The 18,321-nt window shown below is 49.4% G+C and overlaps 4 protein-coding genes across 4 annotated transcripts; 1 reads left to right on the forward strand and 3 right to left on the reverse strand.

The window, feature by feature from the left end:
- Positions 1-1,816: 1,816 nt before the first annotated feature.
- MFIFM68171_02269 (uncharacterized protein) lies at positions 1,817-3,978 on the reverse strand (the record flags this gene model as incomplete). The annotated part of the gene is made up of 7 exons (XM_071057691.1): positions 1,817-2,336; positions 2,479-2,611; positions 2,695-2,760; positions 2,942-3,066; positions 3,277-3,559; positions 3,621-3,636; positions 3,706-3,978. The coding sequence occupies 7 exons, from the start codon at positions 3,976-3,978 to the stop codon at positions 1,817-1,819; spliced, it is 1,416 nt and encodes a 471-aa protein (XP_070913792.1).
- Positions 3,979-5,455: 1,477 nt separating this feature from the next.
- On the reverse strand, positions 5,456-6,055 carry MFIFM68171_02270 (uncharacterized protein; the record flags this gene model as incomplete). Its single annotated transcript, XM_071057692.1, has 1 exon — positions 5,456-6,055. One exon carries the CDS (start codon positions 6,053-6,055, stop codon positions 5,456-5,458), a length of 600 nt encoding a protein of 199 aa, XP_070913793.1.
- A 1,548-nt stretch (positions 6,056-7,603) lies between these two features.
- MFIFM68171_02271 (uncharacterized protein) lies at positions 7,604-8,182 on the forward strand (the record flags this gene model as incomplete). Its single annotated transcript, XM_071057693.1, has 1 exon — positions 7,604-8,182. One exon carries the CDS (start codon positions 7,604-7,606, stop codon positions 8,180-8,182), a length of 579 nt encoding a protein of 192 aa, XP_070913794.1.
- Positions 8,183-12,231: 4,049 nt separating this feature from the next.
- MFIFM68171_02272 (uncharacterized protein) lies at positions 12,232-14,513 on the reverse strand (the record flags this gene model as incomplete). The annotated part of the gene is made up of 7 exons (XM_071057694.1): positions 12,232-13,040; positions 13,104-13,469; positions 13,548-13,643; positions 13,704-13,833; positions 13,893-14,161; positions 14,226-14,264; positions 14,324-14,513. The coding sequence occupies 7 exons, from the start codon at positions 14,511-14,513 to the stop codon at positions 12,232-12,234; spliced, it is 1,899 nt and encodes a 632-aa protein (XP_070913795.1).
- Between the last annotated feature and the right edge of the window lie 3,808 nt (positions 14,514-18,321).

Here is an 18,321-nt window from a genome sequence, read left to right on the forward strand (position 1 = left end):
GACCTGGACTAGCAGGCGATATCTTGGTGAATACCCTCCTATCAATTATAGAGAGACTGATCCTTACAGATCAGAAGTTCCCTATGTGAGAGGGTTTCCCACGAGGTTCTTATCTACTCTAGTACAGTGATATCATCTACCGTCATTCGGCTAGTTCTCCCGGTCTTACCTAGTAGCTCTCATTACAGTCTAGCCCATCTAGGCTCCCACCATGTAACAGACTTCCAATTCTAGCTGTCGAGCTAAGTTATATTCTATCAAGCAACCTGAATCTATCAGCTAACCTAAAACTCTCCTTAATAGCCTGAGGTTCTGAGAGTTTTAACCTTATAATATAAAGCTTAGATCTCATTAGATTCGAATTTCTGATCTTAGCTAGATTCTAAACTTCGGTAATATTAGATACTATATAACAAGTTACTTTACTGTTTCCCAGCTCTTCTTATAGCTGTAGTAGGAAGTAGAGAGGTTCGGAACTCTCTGCTAGAAAAGGAAATCTTGTAAGCTAATAGCTTTTATTTAGATCTATACTAGTAGAGAGCTCTAGACGTTAGTGAGATCTTAGTGCTTTCAAACTACCTTATCACTTTAAAGTCCCTACATTCGTAATCTCTACGAATGTACTACCTAAGCTAAATACAATGAAGATTTATCTCGAGGAAGTATCTAGTTAAAGAGGTAAGGTTAGGTCTCTCTACTAGGCTCTTTGTAACTTATGACCTTTCGTTGTCGTTAGGTATACGTAAAGAATTATAAGACCCTAAAGTTTGTACCTTAAGCTCTTTACAGGATGTATAATTTTATAGAATACTCTGTAGACGACATCACAGTGACCTATGTAGAGCTGGAGCCTAGATATGAATTAAGTACTCAGTATCTATAGAGTTCTCTCTCTTTTAAAAGACTGATACATATATCTATCCTCTCTAGCTAGCTATACTACTCCTTAAAACCACAGTTTCCTTATGGCGGCAACACTATGTATTTATTATATAGCCGAGGTACTCTTACAACGTAATCTAATCCATGGCTTCATCCTATACTATAACTGTATATAATGTACAGTTTAACAAGTCTCCTGCCGAGGTAATAGCTATCTCACTCTATAGCCTAGGTACGAGCTAGGACCATACTTCTACTACTCTTCTCTCGATCTTATATAACTATTATAGCCTACCTTTCACTGGATATAACCCTAGCTTCTAGTTTCTTATTATTCTACTAGATTATATTATTAAATTTACTACTAACATGTCAAATAAGCGAACTAATAATATAAGCAAGCTAATAACTTCATAAGAATTTAATAAGCACGCTAATAATTTATTAACAGTAATTCATTATATATACTACTAAATCATATTAGAAATATCAGCTCACTTATATTATTAGTTCGCTTATAAGATACGTTATCTAGCAACGTATTTACTCTATTCTAGTTTAGGTACTAATGACATGAATATGCTTAAAGCCATCGAAAAGAGAGAGGCAGGTGAGCTATTTAGTAGAAGTTGATTTAGTAGGTATCAACGCTACATACCACAGTAGCGGTGTTTCTCAAAACGAAGGGAATATCTAGCCATCGCGTCCCGTGCGGGGTAGATTGCTTTGCCAGATCCGGAGCCATGAGTTGATGAGTTCTAGTCTTGGGATAACCCGTCTCACCGTCAAACACGCCGTCGACGCAGACGCCCGTGCACACGTCCGTGTGAGAAGCTTCATACTCATGTTCCTAGGTCTAACTAATCTACCTGGGTAGGTCTTGACAATGTTAAACGGGCGTGACGGCGCCATTCAGGTGGGTGGCATGTGCATATCACCTATACCTCGCCTCGGGGAACTCGCCGTCAACGTCGTCCCACAGATCTACCTCGCGGCTGCCATCCTGGGTCGTCCTCGTCCCGTACTTCATTCGCATGTTCTCGCCAGCCATCTGAGCTGCGAACTCCCACCCCGTCGCGACGCTCCTCCCGTCAGTGTTCTGCATGGCCGTCCTCAGGAGCCTCGCGATGGGCAGGTAGCTGTCGTGGTCGGGCAGGATTATCTCCCGGCACCACCAGAATGTTCCCACGATGACCAGCAGCTGCCCGCCCAGCATCGCTCCTAGCACGCCCCATACTCTCTGCCACTTGACATCCAGCACGATATTGGCCATTGGCAGTTCCGGCGCCCCTTCCACTTTTGTCCTTCTCGGCAGCTGCGTCTCGGCACCGATGATTGTGAGGATAGGGAGACGTGCTGCGAGGTGTGCGGCGTGTACTTCGGAATAGGACGGGACGTTGGTGCTGGGGTTATCTTCATCGTAGATACCGTCATTGAAAGAGGTAGTCGAGGAACTGGACGGTGATGTTAGACTGTCAATAGATTTTGGTGTTGATAAGCTCCTGGCCCGCCCATCCTCTGCTCGACGCGGAGAAGTTTTCCTGGGTCTCATAGGCACCGAAACGGAGAAGATGAAGGGTACCAATGGGCCCGTACGCAGCTGGATAATTTTGGAACGGTAAAGTCTTGGCGGCAGATTTATTGTCTTGGTCGCTGAGGCAGGTTGTGCACTCGTAGAGAGTGCCCTCGCATGATATGTCCTCCCAGAAACCATCATTCGAGAAGAGGTCTAATTGGTCATGAGATAACGCCGTCAGTCTCCGTCGTGAAACTGCCTGGATGGGTTGCAAACTGCCGTCACCTCGGACTTACATGTTGTAGAACAGCCTGAAGGATCAGGATCCTCCTCCTCAGTTACCCTTGCTGCCCACAAGTTGACTGATTCCCTCAGATGATTACCGCAGAGAGTGAGGGCAACACTTAAGAAGGGCGGGTTTTCGGTTTGATAACGTCCTCGGCATTAATGGTCTCATTGAAGTACGCTAGCGGCCGCGAAGTAGTCGGTTGTCAGTGAGGTTCCTGTCATTCGACTTTGCGAATAAAAAAGGGGATTGCTTACGGAGGGTCCCGACTTTGATTCCTTTCTCATAGATATTGGTTCCATAAATGGTCCTTGCTGTGCAGCGCGCCGAGCTGTGTAGCACATTGTCCTTTGATGGGTGGTCCTCAAGGCCGATATACTCTCTGAGAGGGTAAGAGTATGTCACGTTATTGCCCTCAACATTCCGATTAAGGCTCCGTCCACTTATATTCTTCAAATTATAAGCCGATATGTCCGTCTCGTCGAACGTAGTATTAACAGTTAAGAGCCCAACCATGGCATAACCGTTCCATCTCCCTGGTTGCGCTTATTAGCCATGGACCGGCCGCTGCTTCTAAGAGGTAATTACCAACATACCGATGTTCCCATTGAAGGCGGGTCCATAAAAAATCCCCTCCTCGTCGAGCCAGGCTTTAGAGCTCCAGTCCGTGACCTTGACCGGGTAGTCGATACCGGGGATCTCGTTTAAGCTGTACGCCAACCCGAAAGCTGCAACGCTCAACCGGCCGACGACATTAATGAGCAAGTACAAGGCTACGATCAGGGTGGTGGCCCATGGCCGTCCATCGGAACAACGCTTGCTATCCCCTTTCGGTGTCCTCTGCGGTATCAATGGTGTTCCTGGGTTGGGCCCGACTGAGCGTGCGAGTCGTGCGATGCCAAATCAATCTGAGTGACCCGGTCGGCACGGGCATACCAAGTATTAGGTCAACCTGTGCTACAGAGTCAGTCTGCTGGCAACCTAATCTAGGGTCTCTGTTTCGAGCGGCGCGACGGCTCACATCTAGCGGTGTGTTTTCATTCCACGCCAAGAGACGCCAGCGGATCATTCCACCCAACAACCCGAGCAGAGAACCCACTAACAAGCTCACGAGCGACGAAAACAAGATGGTGAGGGTGTTGAATCCGCGTTTGTCCCAGTTACTGAGCTTGCCCTTTCCCTGGAAGACGTGCAAAACGACTACAATGAGGATGCTGAAGACGAGGGCGCTCACGAAGCGCCGAACGGCTTTGCACAAGAAGTGACGGAGACGCGCTGCGGCAGGAGAAGCCATGGAAGGTTGACGCGTAGGGGCCCTCTCCCAGGGCTCTTCCACAGGGCGATACGTGTAGGAAGGCGTCGGGATTGTGACGCCTAGCGTGTCAGGAGATGGGAAAGACGGATAGCGAGGTGCTCAATCAGGGGAAGTACTTGGGCCAAGCACAGTAGGCTGTAGCGAACCGCAGACGAAATCTGCCGGTGTCGATCGCGCACGATTAAATGTGGTTGGGCATTAAAATGCATTGGGCTTTGGCTGGCAAATGTGATTGATCCTCCCTTGTCTTAGCTCGGGAGAGCTGATTGGTCAACACTTCTATACATGGTCTCCTGGCTGTCGACAAGCTGGCCCTCTCCGAGCTCCGATCACCTTTGCCAAGGCCGTCACCCCCCCATGCCATGATGCCGCCTCTAAGCAGGCTTGGACCTTGGTCGTTTCTGGAAAGCTATTCGGGAAAACAAGGCGAATGGAGCAAGCAATTTTCTGGCTCTTTGCAGCCGCCTTGCATTTCTGTACTTACAAGCCGGTCGCCGCAGACTTCTCGAGCGCCGGCCCATTCCCCGGCCTCACACATCGATGCGTCTTCCCGCTCTTGAAGTGGTGATCCCAACCATACTTTGAGAGAATAATATGCAGGAAAAGGAATTGCATTGCCCGAGTTAAACGTATACAGCCGCAATTAACCATCCATAATCGATACTGCCTCCTTTCCCTAAAGCTCAATCAGGACATGGTAGTGAGAGGGTAGGTGAGCGCTCGGGCTACGAATGCGATGGAGTGCGATGGAGGTGGCGAAGAGGAGGGCAGAGGGTTGGAAACAGAGGGTGGAGGCCATTGCCCGCGGCGGGCTGGGGGAGGTCGTGGATGGTAGGGAGAAGCTTTGCAGTGAGTTTGCGGGTGGTCAAGCTACGATGCCGAAGCATGCTGTACCGAGGGATACAGTGAGCCGGAAGGAATCAATGCGATCGAAAGGAGAAAAAAGAGTGATAGATGTTGGCGAGAAGGAATCTGGCCAAGTTGGGAGACATGTGCGATTTGCGGATGGGGTTTTGAGCGAAGAGATACCCACTATGGCTTAACAGGACGGTTTGTTCATGACATGTTTTTCTTCAGCCTTTGGTTTGCAAAAATTGAACGTTTTCCCCTTTCTCGGCGGCGCGGATACGAATCACCCAAGCTCTTTTGGGCTGTATCTTGTTTATTTTAACCCGTAATTAACAGCTGCCTCGGTTGGTCCCAGCACAGGGTAGGGCAGAACATAGAAAGACCAAACTGCCTAGGCTAGGATACATAAGTCTAACTTGGAATTTATTCGATTTCGAAAATAGACTCTCCGTTTCGGGTCTACATCACCGCGGTCCAGGACGCAAGAAACGAACCAATCCAGACAGTCTGCCCAGGTCAACATGGCCATCCGCGCCCCCGTGATTTTCCTGCCCTCCTTGACCTGGCAAGTCGCTCGTCAGCTCCATTCACCCCTATTCTGTGACGTCTAGTTCGTGCCGTTCTGAACACTCGTGCTATCCACGGCAGCAGACCGAGGAAAAGCCGAAAAAAGCAAGGGGTCATAGTCTGGAGCCGCAGCAAAATCGCACTCAAGGATTTGTCTGCATAGAATGACGGCGTCAATCTTAGCTTGCTCTTCTGAGATGCGATCACCTTGGTTCTGTTCCCAGGTGATGGCTTCGATTTTCGCACTGGTGCCGCCCTCGCTTGGCTTGACAGCAAGTCTGTAGAGCTCCTTGTTTGTCCAGCTCCGACGGATGGATATATTACCACCCTGATCCAGATCCAACGTGGCTTCATCCGTCAGGGCTTCGCCCGTCGTCGCTTCATCCATCAGAAGTTCATCCATCAGCTCTTCATCCGTTAGCTCCTTATCCGTCAGCGCTTCATTCGTCGTCGCTTCATTCGTCATCGCTCCACTCGTCGCCGCTCTATTCGTCGTCGCTTCATCCGCCAGCTCTTCATCCGTCATGGCTTTAACGATCCATCTGTCATCCATATCCCGAGCCCTGACACCGCGTTTGAGCTTCGCGAAGTCTGCGTCGCTGATACTCAGACCCCAGGATGCTGTCGCAGGGTTCTCCATAGTATGCACGTGATCTGTGAATTGCTTTGTAAAATGCATTAGCTACGAGCATTGAAACACCTTGGCTATGGTCCGGGGTTGGTACGAACCCGCAAAGCTGGGCCAGATCTGGCTGGATTGGGCCCACAACGAGGAGTTTTGCTCGAACTGTTCGAGAGGGGAACGTCGAAGACACGGCAGTTATGAATGGGTGCACGCGAGTGACCCAGAAGAATCTAAGAAGAGGAGGACAAAGGCCGGCGATTTGGTGTGAAATGGCGGGTATTGCGAGACTTTTAACCCAGCACTTTCGGTGCCTAGGTATAGATGACTAAGGCCCTGCCCTTGCAGTTTCACATTGTCGTATACCACGACAAATAATAATCAACAGCCCCGCCGCCGCCTCCGTATTACCTTACCTAAAACTTTATGCGGTTCACCTTGCCCACGCTACCCCTTCGGCTATTCTAAGCTTACATCCTAAGCGCAATATCGTAACCTTTGTTTTCTTATCGCTTACTCCAAGTTAGCTAGCCTATAGCGCGTGAAGGGGTGTTTGGGTATAGTATCACCATTCTGTTTCACAAAGGCTGGCGATTTGGTGTAAAACAGATAGGTGTTGCTAGACTTTTGACCTAGCACTTTAGGTGCCTAGGTATAGATGACTAAGGCTTTGCTCTCTGCTACCAGTCGCAATTCACCTAGGTATAGCTAAATCGTCCGGTCTCCGCCTTTGCCGTCGTTTTACATTGTCGTATACGACGGCTGACAATAGTCAATAGCTACGCCGCCACCTCCCGCATTACCTACCCTGCCTAAAACACTACACGCCTGACCTTGCCTACGCCACCACACTGGCCTTATAGAATCACGTAGATCTATTCTAGGGTTACGTCGTAAGCCTGTGAGCAGGTCATGCTCGTAACCATAGTCTTCGGCAGGCTCGCCATGCAGTTGTTTGAGGCGGGCCCCCCTATCTAACGATGAGAATAACAGCATCATCATCTGGGCCACGGATAGGACTCCGCGGCTGACCCTGCCTAGGCCAACCCTTTGGCCGTATAGAATTACATTGATCTATTCTAAGCTTACATCCTAAGCCCGTAGACAGGCCATGCTCGTGGCCACGGTCGTGGGCAGGCTCGTCATGCCGTTGTTCGAGGCGGGTCCCCCTATTTGACGATGAGAATAACAGCAGCAGCATTTGTATGGAATCACGTAGATCTATTCTAAGCTTATGTCCTAAGCCCGTAGGCAGGGCATGCTCGTGGCCGTGGTCGTCGGCGGGCTCGCCATGCCGTTGTTTGGTGCGGGCCCCTCTGTCTGACGATGAGAATAGCCGCATCATCATCTGGGCCACGAATAGGACTCCCACCTGGCTTGAAGGCGAAAAGAATGTGCTATAAGAGATCGTTCTCCCAATCCTCTTAGACGGGATTCTAGACATTCACTATTCAACAACCAACTCCTCCCAGACTCCTTCGGCATTTACAACCTATAAAGAAAACACTTGCAAATCTTCTACGTTCACAATAAAACAAACTAAAGCCTGCGAGCATCCTTGAAGAGATGGCCAAATTTTCTTTCTTTCTCCTTGCATCGCTACTAGGTGCCGCTTTGGCCGCCGTGCCAAACCCTGTCTATCGAGCTGATACACGCGGGCCCGACACGATCAAAGGAACCGGAGGCTTCAAGAGCTGGGGCAGGAATGAGGATATCACCCTCATTGAGCACGCGTCGAAGGTCTACGCAAAGGGCCATAGGCAGGGGCAGGACCCGTGGATCTCTACCTCGGGCCTGACTACAGTCGCCGACTCGCCCGTGGTGGACAAGCCCTGCTGGGTTTACAGAATCGACACAAGCAATATCGCCTCGAGTTTCACCGAGGTCGCAGCAGTGTATAAGGCGGCGGGACAGACGTACGGGCATGCCGACGAACAGGAATGGGCGGCAAAGTTCGAGATCCCTTTGGCAAACATCGTCTCCTTCCACCGACTGGGGAAGGACGGGAAAAAATCAAAGACCTACACTTGGGATACCTGGGCGGAGTACAAGGCAGAGCAGGCGAAGAAGGCAGAGGAGGCGAAGAAAGCATCGAGCTCGACAAAGAAGAACTCAAAGACAAAGCGAGACGGGATTCCCTGGTGAAGAAAGCGGGTACTTCCAAGTGCTGCGGAATTCTGGGCATAAGAGAATTCGCTCAACACTAGTTGGGCTGAATTTTCCTGTACGGGAAAGGGGAAGAGGCTGTCTAGGGATAATCGGCTGGACCGGATATTGCTGTGCAGGGAAGGGAAAGAGGCCGTTCTGGGATATTCGGCTGGACCGGATGTTCTTCTACAGGGAAACACGACCAAATAGAGTCTTCAGGCAGGTGGGATCTTGGTGGAGGGGTATAGCATATGCTGGATCGTTGTATTTGTCGTTCATTACTTGGCTTTCAGGGGGTAACATAGAAACCGAGTAGCTCAATCGAGTGATATGTCAGAAAGCTTTTCCCGCGAGGAGACGCAGCCCAAGAGAGCTAAGTGATGGCTCGTATTATATACATTTTCACCATCTGCATCATAATACATCCTTCGTTATCAAGCCCGTCTTCTCGTTTTTCCTCACCAGGTGTGACCGGAACGTTGCTTCTGCCTTAAACCGGAACCCCCCGTTAGTATACCAGACCAGCCTACTCCTTCTAGAACCTTATATATGCAACATACCTCGCCTCTATGTATCCAGAGTGTCCTAATCCAGTAAATACAAGACTGACAAACGCCACCCACCACTTTTATTATATCCTCCCGCCCTCGACGACCTCCCTGCCCATGATCTCCACCTCTCCACTCTCGGCTGTACGTCTCCTTTCTACTACCCACCTATTCGCGCCGCTCTTGTCATCTTTGATATACGAGATACTATCTATAGACCCCTTATAGCGATGGCCTATTCCCGGCTTGCGCGGAGCGAACTGTTGCTGTAGCAATGCCCCCTCCTCGCAAGTTTGACCTCTATCCTGATCTTGCAACTGTATAGAGCTCTTTATCCGCAGCAGCAAAGCCGGCGCTAGGCCACATACAGGAGTGGTATCCACACCCGCACCTGCGTAACCCCCGACAGAGGAATATTCCTCCTCTCCTTCTAAAACAGGCGAGCAAGCGCTTCTGCCCGGCTAGCCTAACCCTATCCAGGAGACGGAGCGGGTAAAGGGACCAGCGAAAACAGCGAGAGGGGCAGCAGCTGCAGGGGTAGGGGCGAGACAACACCATTAGCAATACTCGCGCTCCTACTGCCCGGCGCCAGCCCCGGCCCCGCAGAAACCGGCATGCTGGTCCCCAACCCCACCAGCACCGGGCTCACCATATCACTCCCCCCTTCTACACCACTCCACAGCGCCGCCAAAGCCGACGTCGCATGTACATACCCAGGGCCAACCCCCCCACCGGCCCTAACATGATGCGCATAAGGCGAGGTCACGCCGCTATCTACTCTCTTACTCCTCGGACTGCTCTCCCTCGAATTGCCCTGGGACCTACCGCCCCTACCTCCCCCTTAAGCCCTCGACCTCAGCCTTATCGGTGCCTTCAAGCTTATATTCTGATCTTCCGCCCTATCCCCTTCCTCGGACAATAGACTCGCTAGCTGTACCAGCCTAGGACTCGTCAGCGAAGCTGAAACTAAGTTCCTCGTACCCCCTTCCCCGGCGACTGGAGGCGGCGGTATAGTAAAGTTCATTACAGAGTTATGGTTCGAGTACTTAGACCACTCGGTAATCAGTGTCAGGTTCGGCTCCCAACAGACTATCCGCCTACTAGTACTCCTACCGACTCTGGTACTGGCAGGGCCAAACTACCTGCTATTGGCGTACTGGTAGAGATTCTCGGTGCTGAGGATGTTGTTACTACTACTAGCGCTTCCTATAGAGGACAAGGAGGGAGTATAATAGAGTTGATATTAGTAGGATAGATAATAGAAGGACTAAGGGATTGGGAGTAGAGTAGAGTAGAAGCCGAATTCTTAGCTATAAAAGCTATTAGTATCGTTAGCGAGTATACTGGTGGTGAGTGTTGCAAGTGCGCGTGGGAAACCAGGAGGTAGTGTAATTTTGAGTTGTATGGAGTTGTAGCTCTGACCGTAGGGCACAAGTGACTAAGGTACCTATGAAAGGGAGGTAAGTGGAGCGTACAGATCGTAAGGCGATCCCTCTACTAAGGTTACCCGATAAGGCACCTACATACCCTAGTAACATGTAAGTTCACATCCGTCCCGTCCTTAGGTCGTCCTGTCCTTAGGTACAGGTATTAAGTGCCGGACAACAAAGAAGTTTGCAGCCTGCGATAAACCACCATAAGGTTTGGATAGGGGGTTCGGTATACAAGGATATAACTGACAAGATCGGCATTAAGCATTTTCCAGTACAAGCAAACCCAGCAAATGACCAAATCTGATCGCTTTGTATTGTAGTCAAATTATGTCGCTGCACCCTCCTAGCCTGCAGCGAATGAATGTAAAGGTTGGTGCTTAAGTCCGGTTCGGTATTCCTCCCAAGCCCTTCAACAATGCCCAAGCTGGCCTACCCATTCAGCTTCCCCGCCGCCTTATACAATAGATACAAGCAGCTGCAATTGCCAATCCACCAGGTAATCCCTCGAATCTGACTCCACTGCGGATAGTCAATTAGGATATACACGATCCCATACGCAACACGCGCAATAGTATACATTAAACCGGCACGGTTGATCAGCGTCCTGTCTACCCCCGCAAGCGTGGCAAAACCGAGGCCCCGACGAAGAAGGTGCAGTTCTCCACGGCATTGGCGTGGGCTGACTCGTTGCGCTGGAGCATTTCGAGCTGCTTCTGGGTGATCTTGCCCGATGTGACGGCTGAGTCTCCGTATCTAGCGAGGAGAAGGAGAATTTATAATTGGGCAAAGCAACCCCTGTCGGTGCCGCATGTCAAGCACCCCGATCCTACAGTTGCCAGCCAACGATTCGCATTCCAAACGAGGGGAAAAAAAAGTTCTAGAAGGTCCAATGTTAGATTGAGGAGTGTACTCTCAAGGGAGCAAAAGTGTTATTTTTGCGGTTAAGGTCTGGATTCCGTCAAGTACAACGTCACTCACAATACCCGCTTGCAGAGTTAGGCGCTAACCGAGGTTGCACCTCACTGTCACCGAACATTGATAATAGTACTTCTCTAGCTCCAATGTTCTTGAGACGACTCAGAGTTCCAAAGATAACATGGTGAGGACCGTAATAACCAATAACCCAAACTGAAAAGGCTATCAGACTGGAACTTATTTAACATCTCACTCTGGTCAGGTGCTCTTCACTAACGTGATGGCCATCTTCTACATGCCTACTTGCTGCGAATCCAGTACCGTATCTCTCGACCAAAAAATTTAACACCCAAGCTCTCGAGCGGGTTGTCCGGTAGCAGGCTGGTTGATCAGACCTCGCCTTCTCGAAGGGCGGTGACAGGCGCGGATGGCCAGCGTATAGGCCAACGGCCTGACGTCGATACGCTTGCAGACAGCGAGCTCGATAGCCCGGAGAAATGTATCCTGATATAGACCGGCCGTCGGGGGTAAAATCTGCTCGCCAATTGGATGGTAGACACTCTACTGCATGAATGGATGAACGGCAAGAACAGGGTATTTAATCAACGGTTTTGGTGTGACGTGGCTTCAGTTCCTCGGAAGAGATTTGCTTAATATTCTTGACATTCAACGTTGAAAGATGCGTGGTCGCGCTTGTGGTTTCTCAGGAACAAAACTTATGCTAGCCCTAGTCCTCGAGTTTCTTGAAGAAACGGCGGCGCCGACTTTAAAAGATGTTTACCTCGTCTACGCGGCGCTGAGAAGCCAACTCATGAGGTTCTAATTCAGGGGGTATCTACCGTATGTATAGTCTGGTACATCTGTTTGGGAAAAGAGGAGTCTCTATCTGTGATGTCGATAGTGGAGTTGTGAACAGGCACATGATTACTGCATTGGAACTATGGTGAAGCGCAAAGAAAGTAATTTAACGGCTGACGACAGCTGAATGTCCTGGATGTATGATTCTATACGTGTCCTCCAGGTCATGCGGTACCAATCGACTGGAATGCCTAACACTAGAACGAACAGGAGAGCTTTGATCCATATGAATATGTCGGTTGTGGGTTTTAGACAGCACTACAACCCAGCCTTTACAAACCACTATCCCACGCTACTCATTTGCGCTCTTGATGAGATCAGCAGCCTTTTCTGCAATAGCGTAGACCGCTCCGCAGATATTGGCTCCGATAATAACCGGCATGACGCTGGCATCGACAACCCGCAGCCCTTCTACGCCATACACTCTAAGCTGTTCGTCGACGACGCCACCTAGCTCGAGCGGCATCATGGCGCACGTGCCGGACGGGTGCATTGCGGTCGGCTCCGTGTTGACCCGCAGGTAGGCGATCCAGTCCTCGCGGGACGTCACGTTACGTCCGGGCGATATCTCGACGGGATCGAACGGCACCAGCACTGGCGACTCCTCGTTGACGCGCCGGTGAAACCGCGCCATCTCGATCATGATGTCGAAGTCTACCGGGTTGCTGTACGTACGGAAGTCAACGACAGGCTCGGACTCGGGCGACGACGCGTTGATGTTAACTGTGCCCACGCTCAGAGGGTGCTCGTATGTGAAGTAGTGGACCGGCTCGTCGCCCGAGAAGTAGTGGCTATAGAAGATGTCGTTGCGTGACCGGATGGCTTTTGCCAAACTCGCCAGTCTTGCCTGATACCCCGCGATGACGGTCGGGTGCGATCCCTCCGGGAGGTAATCCTCGGCTCTTTGGGCGTCGACGGTCGCAGCGATGGATTCGTACGTATCCGGCGCAATCACCGGCATTGGGAGCCATGCAGCAGCGTTCCAGAGGCCGCGAGACCAGGGTCCGGTCCGGTTTGCGGCCCACAGCTCGTCTGCCCATGCCCGGAACGCCGGGTCATTGAGATCGTCCCTCCGGTTGGGGCGGACGGTGTAGTTGCGGACTGGTTAGTCAGAATACATGGTCAGTGTTTTGGAGAGCCGGTATCGGGTCACGAAATACTTGCACTTAATGGTCATGTGAAGACAGTTATGATCGATAAAGTTTTGCCCGACTCCGGGAAGGTCAACCTTGGTTTCGATTCCGGCGCTCTCCAAAAGCCCGTTAGGACCAATTCCGCTCAACTGGAGAACCTGAGGACTGTGGATGGCGCCCGCCGAGACAATCACCTCCTTTTTCGCTCTGACAGTGGTGAATTTGACATCTCTAAGGTCTTCGACATTTGGTCGGAACACGACGCCGGTCGCCTTGTTTCCGTCGAGCTTGATCTTGGTTACGTGTGACCACGTGATGAGGTCGTAGTTTTTTCGATTTAAACCGTCCCAATGGCCCGTCTTAGCATACGATCGGTTGACAGAACCCTCGGCGTCCACTGTGACAAACTACATCAGCATATCTTCCCGTGTAGGCGGGTAGGGCCCACGGAGGGATTAGTATGGAAGTGGCTCACTGTATGTTGGATGCCAGAAGACGCCTGGCTTGCCCGCGGCACTATCTTCCGGATTCTCAACGCCAGGCAACTGGCTGAACGCTTCGTATTGGTATTCTGTGGGTCGGGTTACCATCGTCTGTAGGAAGCGTATCCAGGTAGCGACCGACTACTTACTGGTCCCAGGCCATTGGAAATATGGCCATCCTGTATATAAGCTTGACGTATTCCCCCAATAAGAGGTATCGTATTGAAGGTACGGCATTTGTTCGATAGCTTGTTCCGAGGGCCGCTGAAAGTGCAGAGCCTAGGGCCGGGTGTCAGGGATACCAAAAATCGGCCGGTAGCATGAAAATGGCCACTTGCCTTCTTGAAATACGGCAGAATGTCCTCCCAGCTCCAACCGGATCCCTCGCCTAAAAAGCTAGCCCACCGATTATAGTCATCCGATGTCCCGCGAAGCACTTGCATGCCGTTGATCGCAGAGCTGCCGCCGACGAGACTACCCACCGGGAGATGATACTCCAGGCCCTCGAGTTCCTTGAGCGGCGGCGTTGTGATATTGTAAATCCACCAGGGTTTCAAGCCGAGCCAGGCGTCCCGATCGCGGACCCAGTTGATGTCATCGGCGTTGGCTAGGAATACACCCCTCAGCGCATCTGCTCGCCATCGAACAAGTCCAGGATGGGGAGAACTTACGCGGCGGGAGCTCGCCATTCTCAATGACCAGGACGGTGGCTGAGATTCACAATGAGCGGATTTCCTGGTTGGCCTAGGTTTCGTTGCCGCCAACTTACTGTGTAAATTCTCGCTGAGTCGATCCCCAACTGTCAATCCCGCCGTACCGCCCCCAACGATCACATAATCGTACGACTCTCTAAGGTCTTCGGGGCCGGTTAAGACCCGGGAATTGATCCTGGGCACACTAAGTGCCTCTGTGACCAACAAAGGACCCAATACAAGACCAAGCCGAGACAATGAGACCATGGTAACAGCTTAAGGGAGCCACAGCTTCATGGACTTCGACGGAACATAGAGAATGCGGACTTGGGTGTAAGTTGGCTATGGGTTGATTATATCGGCGGGCCGGCAAGTCTGCGCCGTGCGGGGGTTACAGCAGGATCAGCGATGAGCGGCCCACTAGCTCGTATAGGTACCCGAAGTCCGACATCTTACATAAATCCGACCGTCCGAGTCCGACGATCCGTGCGTCGCGCGATGGAAACCACTGCTGTAGACGGCCGGGTGTGGCGACCGTTGGTCTGACCGACGTATGCCGGTCCGAACTGCCGCCTTAACGGGTGGTCACTTGAGTCAGCTCTGCAAATTCCTTGACAGCTACCCGTTCCTTTGTTGTCATTAGTACTGTCGGACTGTAAGGAGCGAAAAGGACGCTCAGGAATAGAGCGTTGGAAGTACAAAAGAAAGAAAAAGTGTGCCTTGTTTTGATCCCAATATGTGGGAGACTTTGAGCGGTATATATACAAAAGAGATCCCCTGCGGCTAACTGCGCTCTAACTCTTGGCAGCGCTAAACCCTTTCTGATCGCGACACCCCCCAGTTGAGCCTACGATCAGAGACTCAACTGCTCCGTAATCCTTATCCAGGCAAATTAAAGAACAATAGAGGTATTAAGCTCGTCTGAATAGTTGCTTGCCTCAATAGAAAGATCAGAAAAATGGTCTATACGCACCCAATTTTTGATCTTCAAATAGGCTTCCTCCTGCTCAATTTCTTCCTTTCCAGAACCATACACTCTCACCAGTTCTACGCACTCCTCCCCTGCTCCTGCTTCTAATCCCGTTCGTCGGTCGGCTGATCGTTCTTTGTCCAACTTTTGCGCCCGCTACCTCTTTTGCGTTCAAAATTTATTATGTCCAATAACTCTGGTATACCTCCGCCGGCTCTCCCCTCCGTAGTCGCGGTCCCTGATCCTGCTCCTCCCCCTCCTGAGCCCTCCGCCGCTGAGGACGATTCCCCCGCTGCCCTTAGTACCCCCTAGCGCCTAGAAACGGGTATAAAGGGTCTAATTTTATCGATATAAGTAATCTTCTAGCCTCATTCGGGCTCAAAAAGTGGCTGATCGTGATTATAGTCCGTATAAAGCTCGTATTCCCGGCTCTACTCGTTGTAAGCCCTGCGAGGGCTATATACACTCCTTCTACACCGGAAAAGAGGACTAGCAGTACATCGACAACGCTGCTAGTAGCAAGCGCTACTACCACTGCACTAGCGGTCACATCTACCGGCCTCTGTATAATCCTTCTAGATGCGTTTTCGATTATAATAGTACTGATTTTCGAGTATAGTAATACTAGAGCTAAGAACTTACTTCGCAAGTTTATCGAAAAGCAAGACGATACGTCGTCTATTAAGAAGGTAAGAAGTTTAATTCCCTATACTTAAATTCTATTAACTTTTAATCGTATAGTCGGTCCGAGAAGCTAAATCTATACTCTATAAAGAGCTCGATAAAATTCATAACGGTCTGGCTACACGCTAGAAGAAAGCTATTATACGTATACGCTCTTCCTCCCCTGAACCCAGCTCAGACGAAGATACTACCCCTACCCGCAAGAAGAAGAAGAACCAGAGTAAGAAGAAGAAGGCTAGGTCATCGCGCGCTCGTATATATAAGCACTTAGTACGGTATTCTGATTATAAAGAGAATATAGAGGACGAGTCGGAGGACGACTAGGAGTATTTCGAGTAGACTGCGATCTAGCTCGTAAAGTAGGTGGTATACTGGATATATACTAGGAGTATACGTTTATAATCGCAGCGTCGTATATACGTAATTAATATAATTTAAGTAAATTCTCTTTCTATCTCTCTTTTAATTAAGTAACGGGTATTCTACAGATTTAAAAGCTCTTTAAACCTCTTAAACTTCTGACAAGGTAGTCTCTTTATAAGCCCGTCTACAGGTATTTCGTTTGTCGGCAGATACGTTACTTCGAACGATCCTTTTATATGCTCCTAATATACCTAGAGGTTATAGATATCTATATAGCGTAGACGAGTACTAATCCTTTCGTTTTCTCCGACTATAATTCTAATCGTCTGTTGATTATCGTACTATAGATTCTACAGTTCTCCGAGCTCGAACGCAATATCTCGATATAATCGCTTAAGCACTATCGTTTCTTTAGTAGTCGATATAAGAGCGATAAGCTCTGCTTTAGTCGATAAGGTAGTAATTGTATCCTATCAGGTCGCTTTCCAATTGATCGTACCTCTAAAAAGCGATATTATATATCCCTAGGACGATCGCTGAAACTCCAAACAGTCAGCGAAAGCAGCATCGCTTACAATTGAAAGAGCTTAAGCTCCTCTACAATCTCCTCCGTATATAATAGCGAGATACCTCGTTAGGTATAGATATCTAATCGTTTGCTTTATAGCTATAATATACTAATCGCTAGGGTTTAATAGGTATTATAAGAGCTTCGCTATAGCAAATGCTACGTCAGGGCATACTATAATCGCAGAATATAGGATAGATCCGACCAATTCCTATATCGTTTTGATCGCAGCCTTCGAAACGTCGCCCTCGAACTTAATTAGATCTCCTCCAGGTAGTGGAGTACAGGGGAATCCATTTCCCTCGGTAAGCCTATATCTCTTCGCGATCTTCTCGATATACTGGTCGTAGACTAGCTAGATCTTACGAGCAGCGTATTCTCTGACAATTCTAATCCCTAGGAACCATTCTACGTCTCCCTAATCGTGGACTTCGTACCGGGCAACGATCCCGTCTATCACTTTACGAGCGGCGGCGGCTTCGCTATAGTAATATAATACGAGAAAGTCGTCGATATAGAAGATTATAAAGATTCACTTCTGAGCGTTAGTAAATAAGTAGGGCTCTTCGCCTGATAGTTGGAAGCCGAGCTCTTTTAACGTAGCTAAGAACTCTCGATATTATAGAAGCGGCGAGTCCTTAAGCCTATATAGCGCCTTCTTAAGCTCGACGACCTTTTCTTCGTATTTAAATCCCTCTAGGAGCTTACAAACGACTAGGGCTTCTCTATCTCTCGAGACATTGAGGAACGCTTATACCACATTGTTAATATATAAGCTTAGAAAATATAAAAAGAGCTATATATAACTCTAAGCTATAACCCTAACCCTAAGCTAATATTCTCTTGGTAATATAAGAGAGTCTATATATATCGCAATTGATTTAATTAACTTTGAAACAGGATCAAGAGATTGAAATCCAGGTCTATGGAACTAAACTATATGAAACCCGGCTCTATGGAACCGGATCCAAGGCATCTATACTATATTGGATCAGACACTGATCCGGATCGCTGTAATCCGTTGCGGATTACAGTGATCAATATCTATGTCCATGCGACAGTTTCGTATCTCTGGACCTGGAACCTAAGCCTGAAACTATGGATCCGGATCACTGTGATCCGATACAATCAAACGTGATCCATACGCCCGGACCCATATCCGTGGATCTGGATCCCAGTAGTTCAATGCAAGGAAATAAGGATAAAAGGGAGTTTTCGCCCTCGTCTCCAAATCCTGTATAGTTAAGCAAGTAGTGACGTCTAGCACGTACACACATACAATTAAAACGCACGATCAATTGCATTTACTTTGAAAAACACTCTGCACTTGAGACTTGAACCCTGAACCTCATCTTTATCAATCTCCCTACCTACCGCTGTACTTGCCAACCGTGTTCTCTGTTGCAAGAGTCTCCCGCTCTCACAGGTTAAGTAGTTCCATCCTAACCTTCCGCTTCTCACCTTGCCCTGTGCTAGGTAAAAAGGAGGTC

The sequence above is a fragment of the Madurella fahalii genome (genome assembly GCF_045866475.1).
Source record: "Madurella fahalii IFM 68171 DNA, scaffold_1, whole genome shotgun sequence".
NCBI lineage: Eukaryota > Fungi > Ascomycota > Sordariomycetes > Sordariales > Madurella > Madurella fahalii.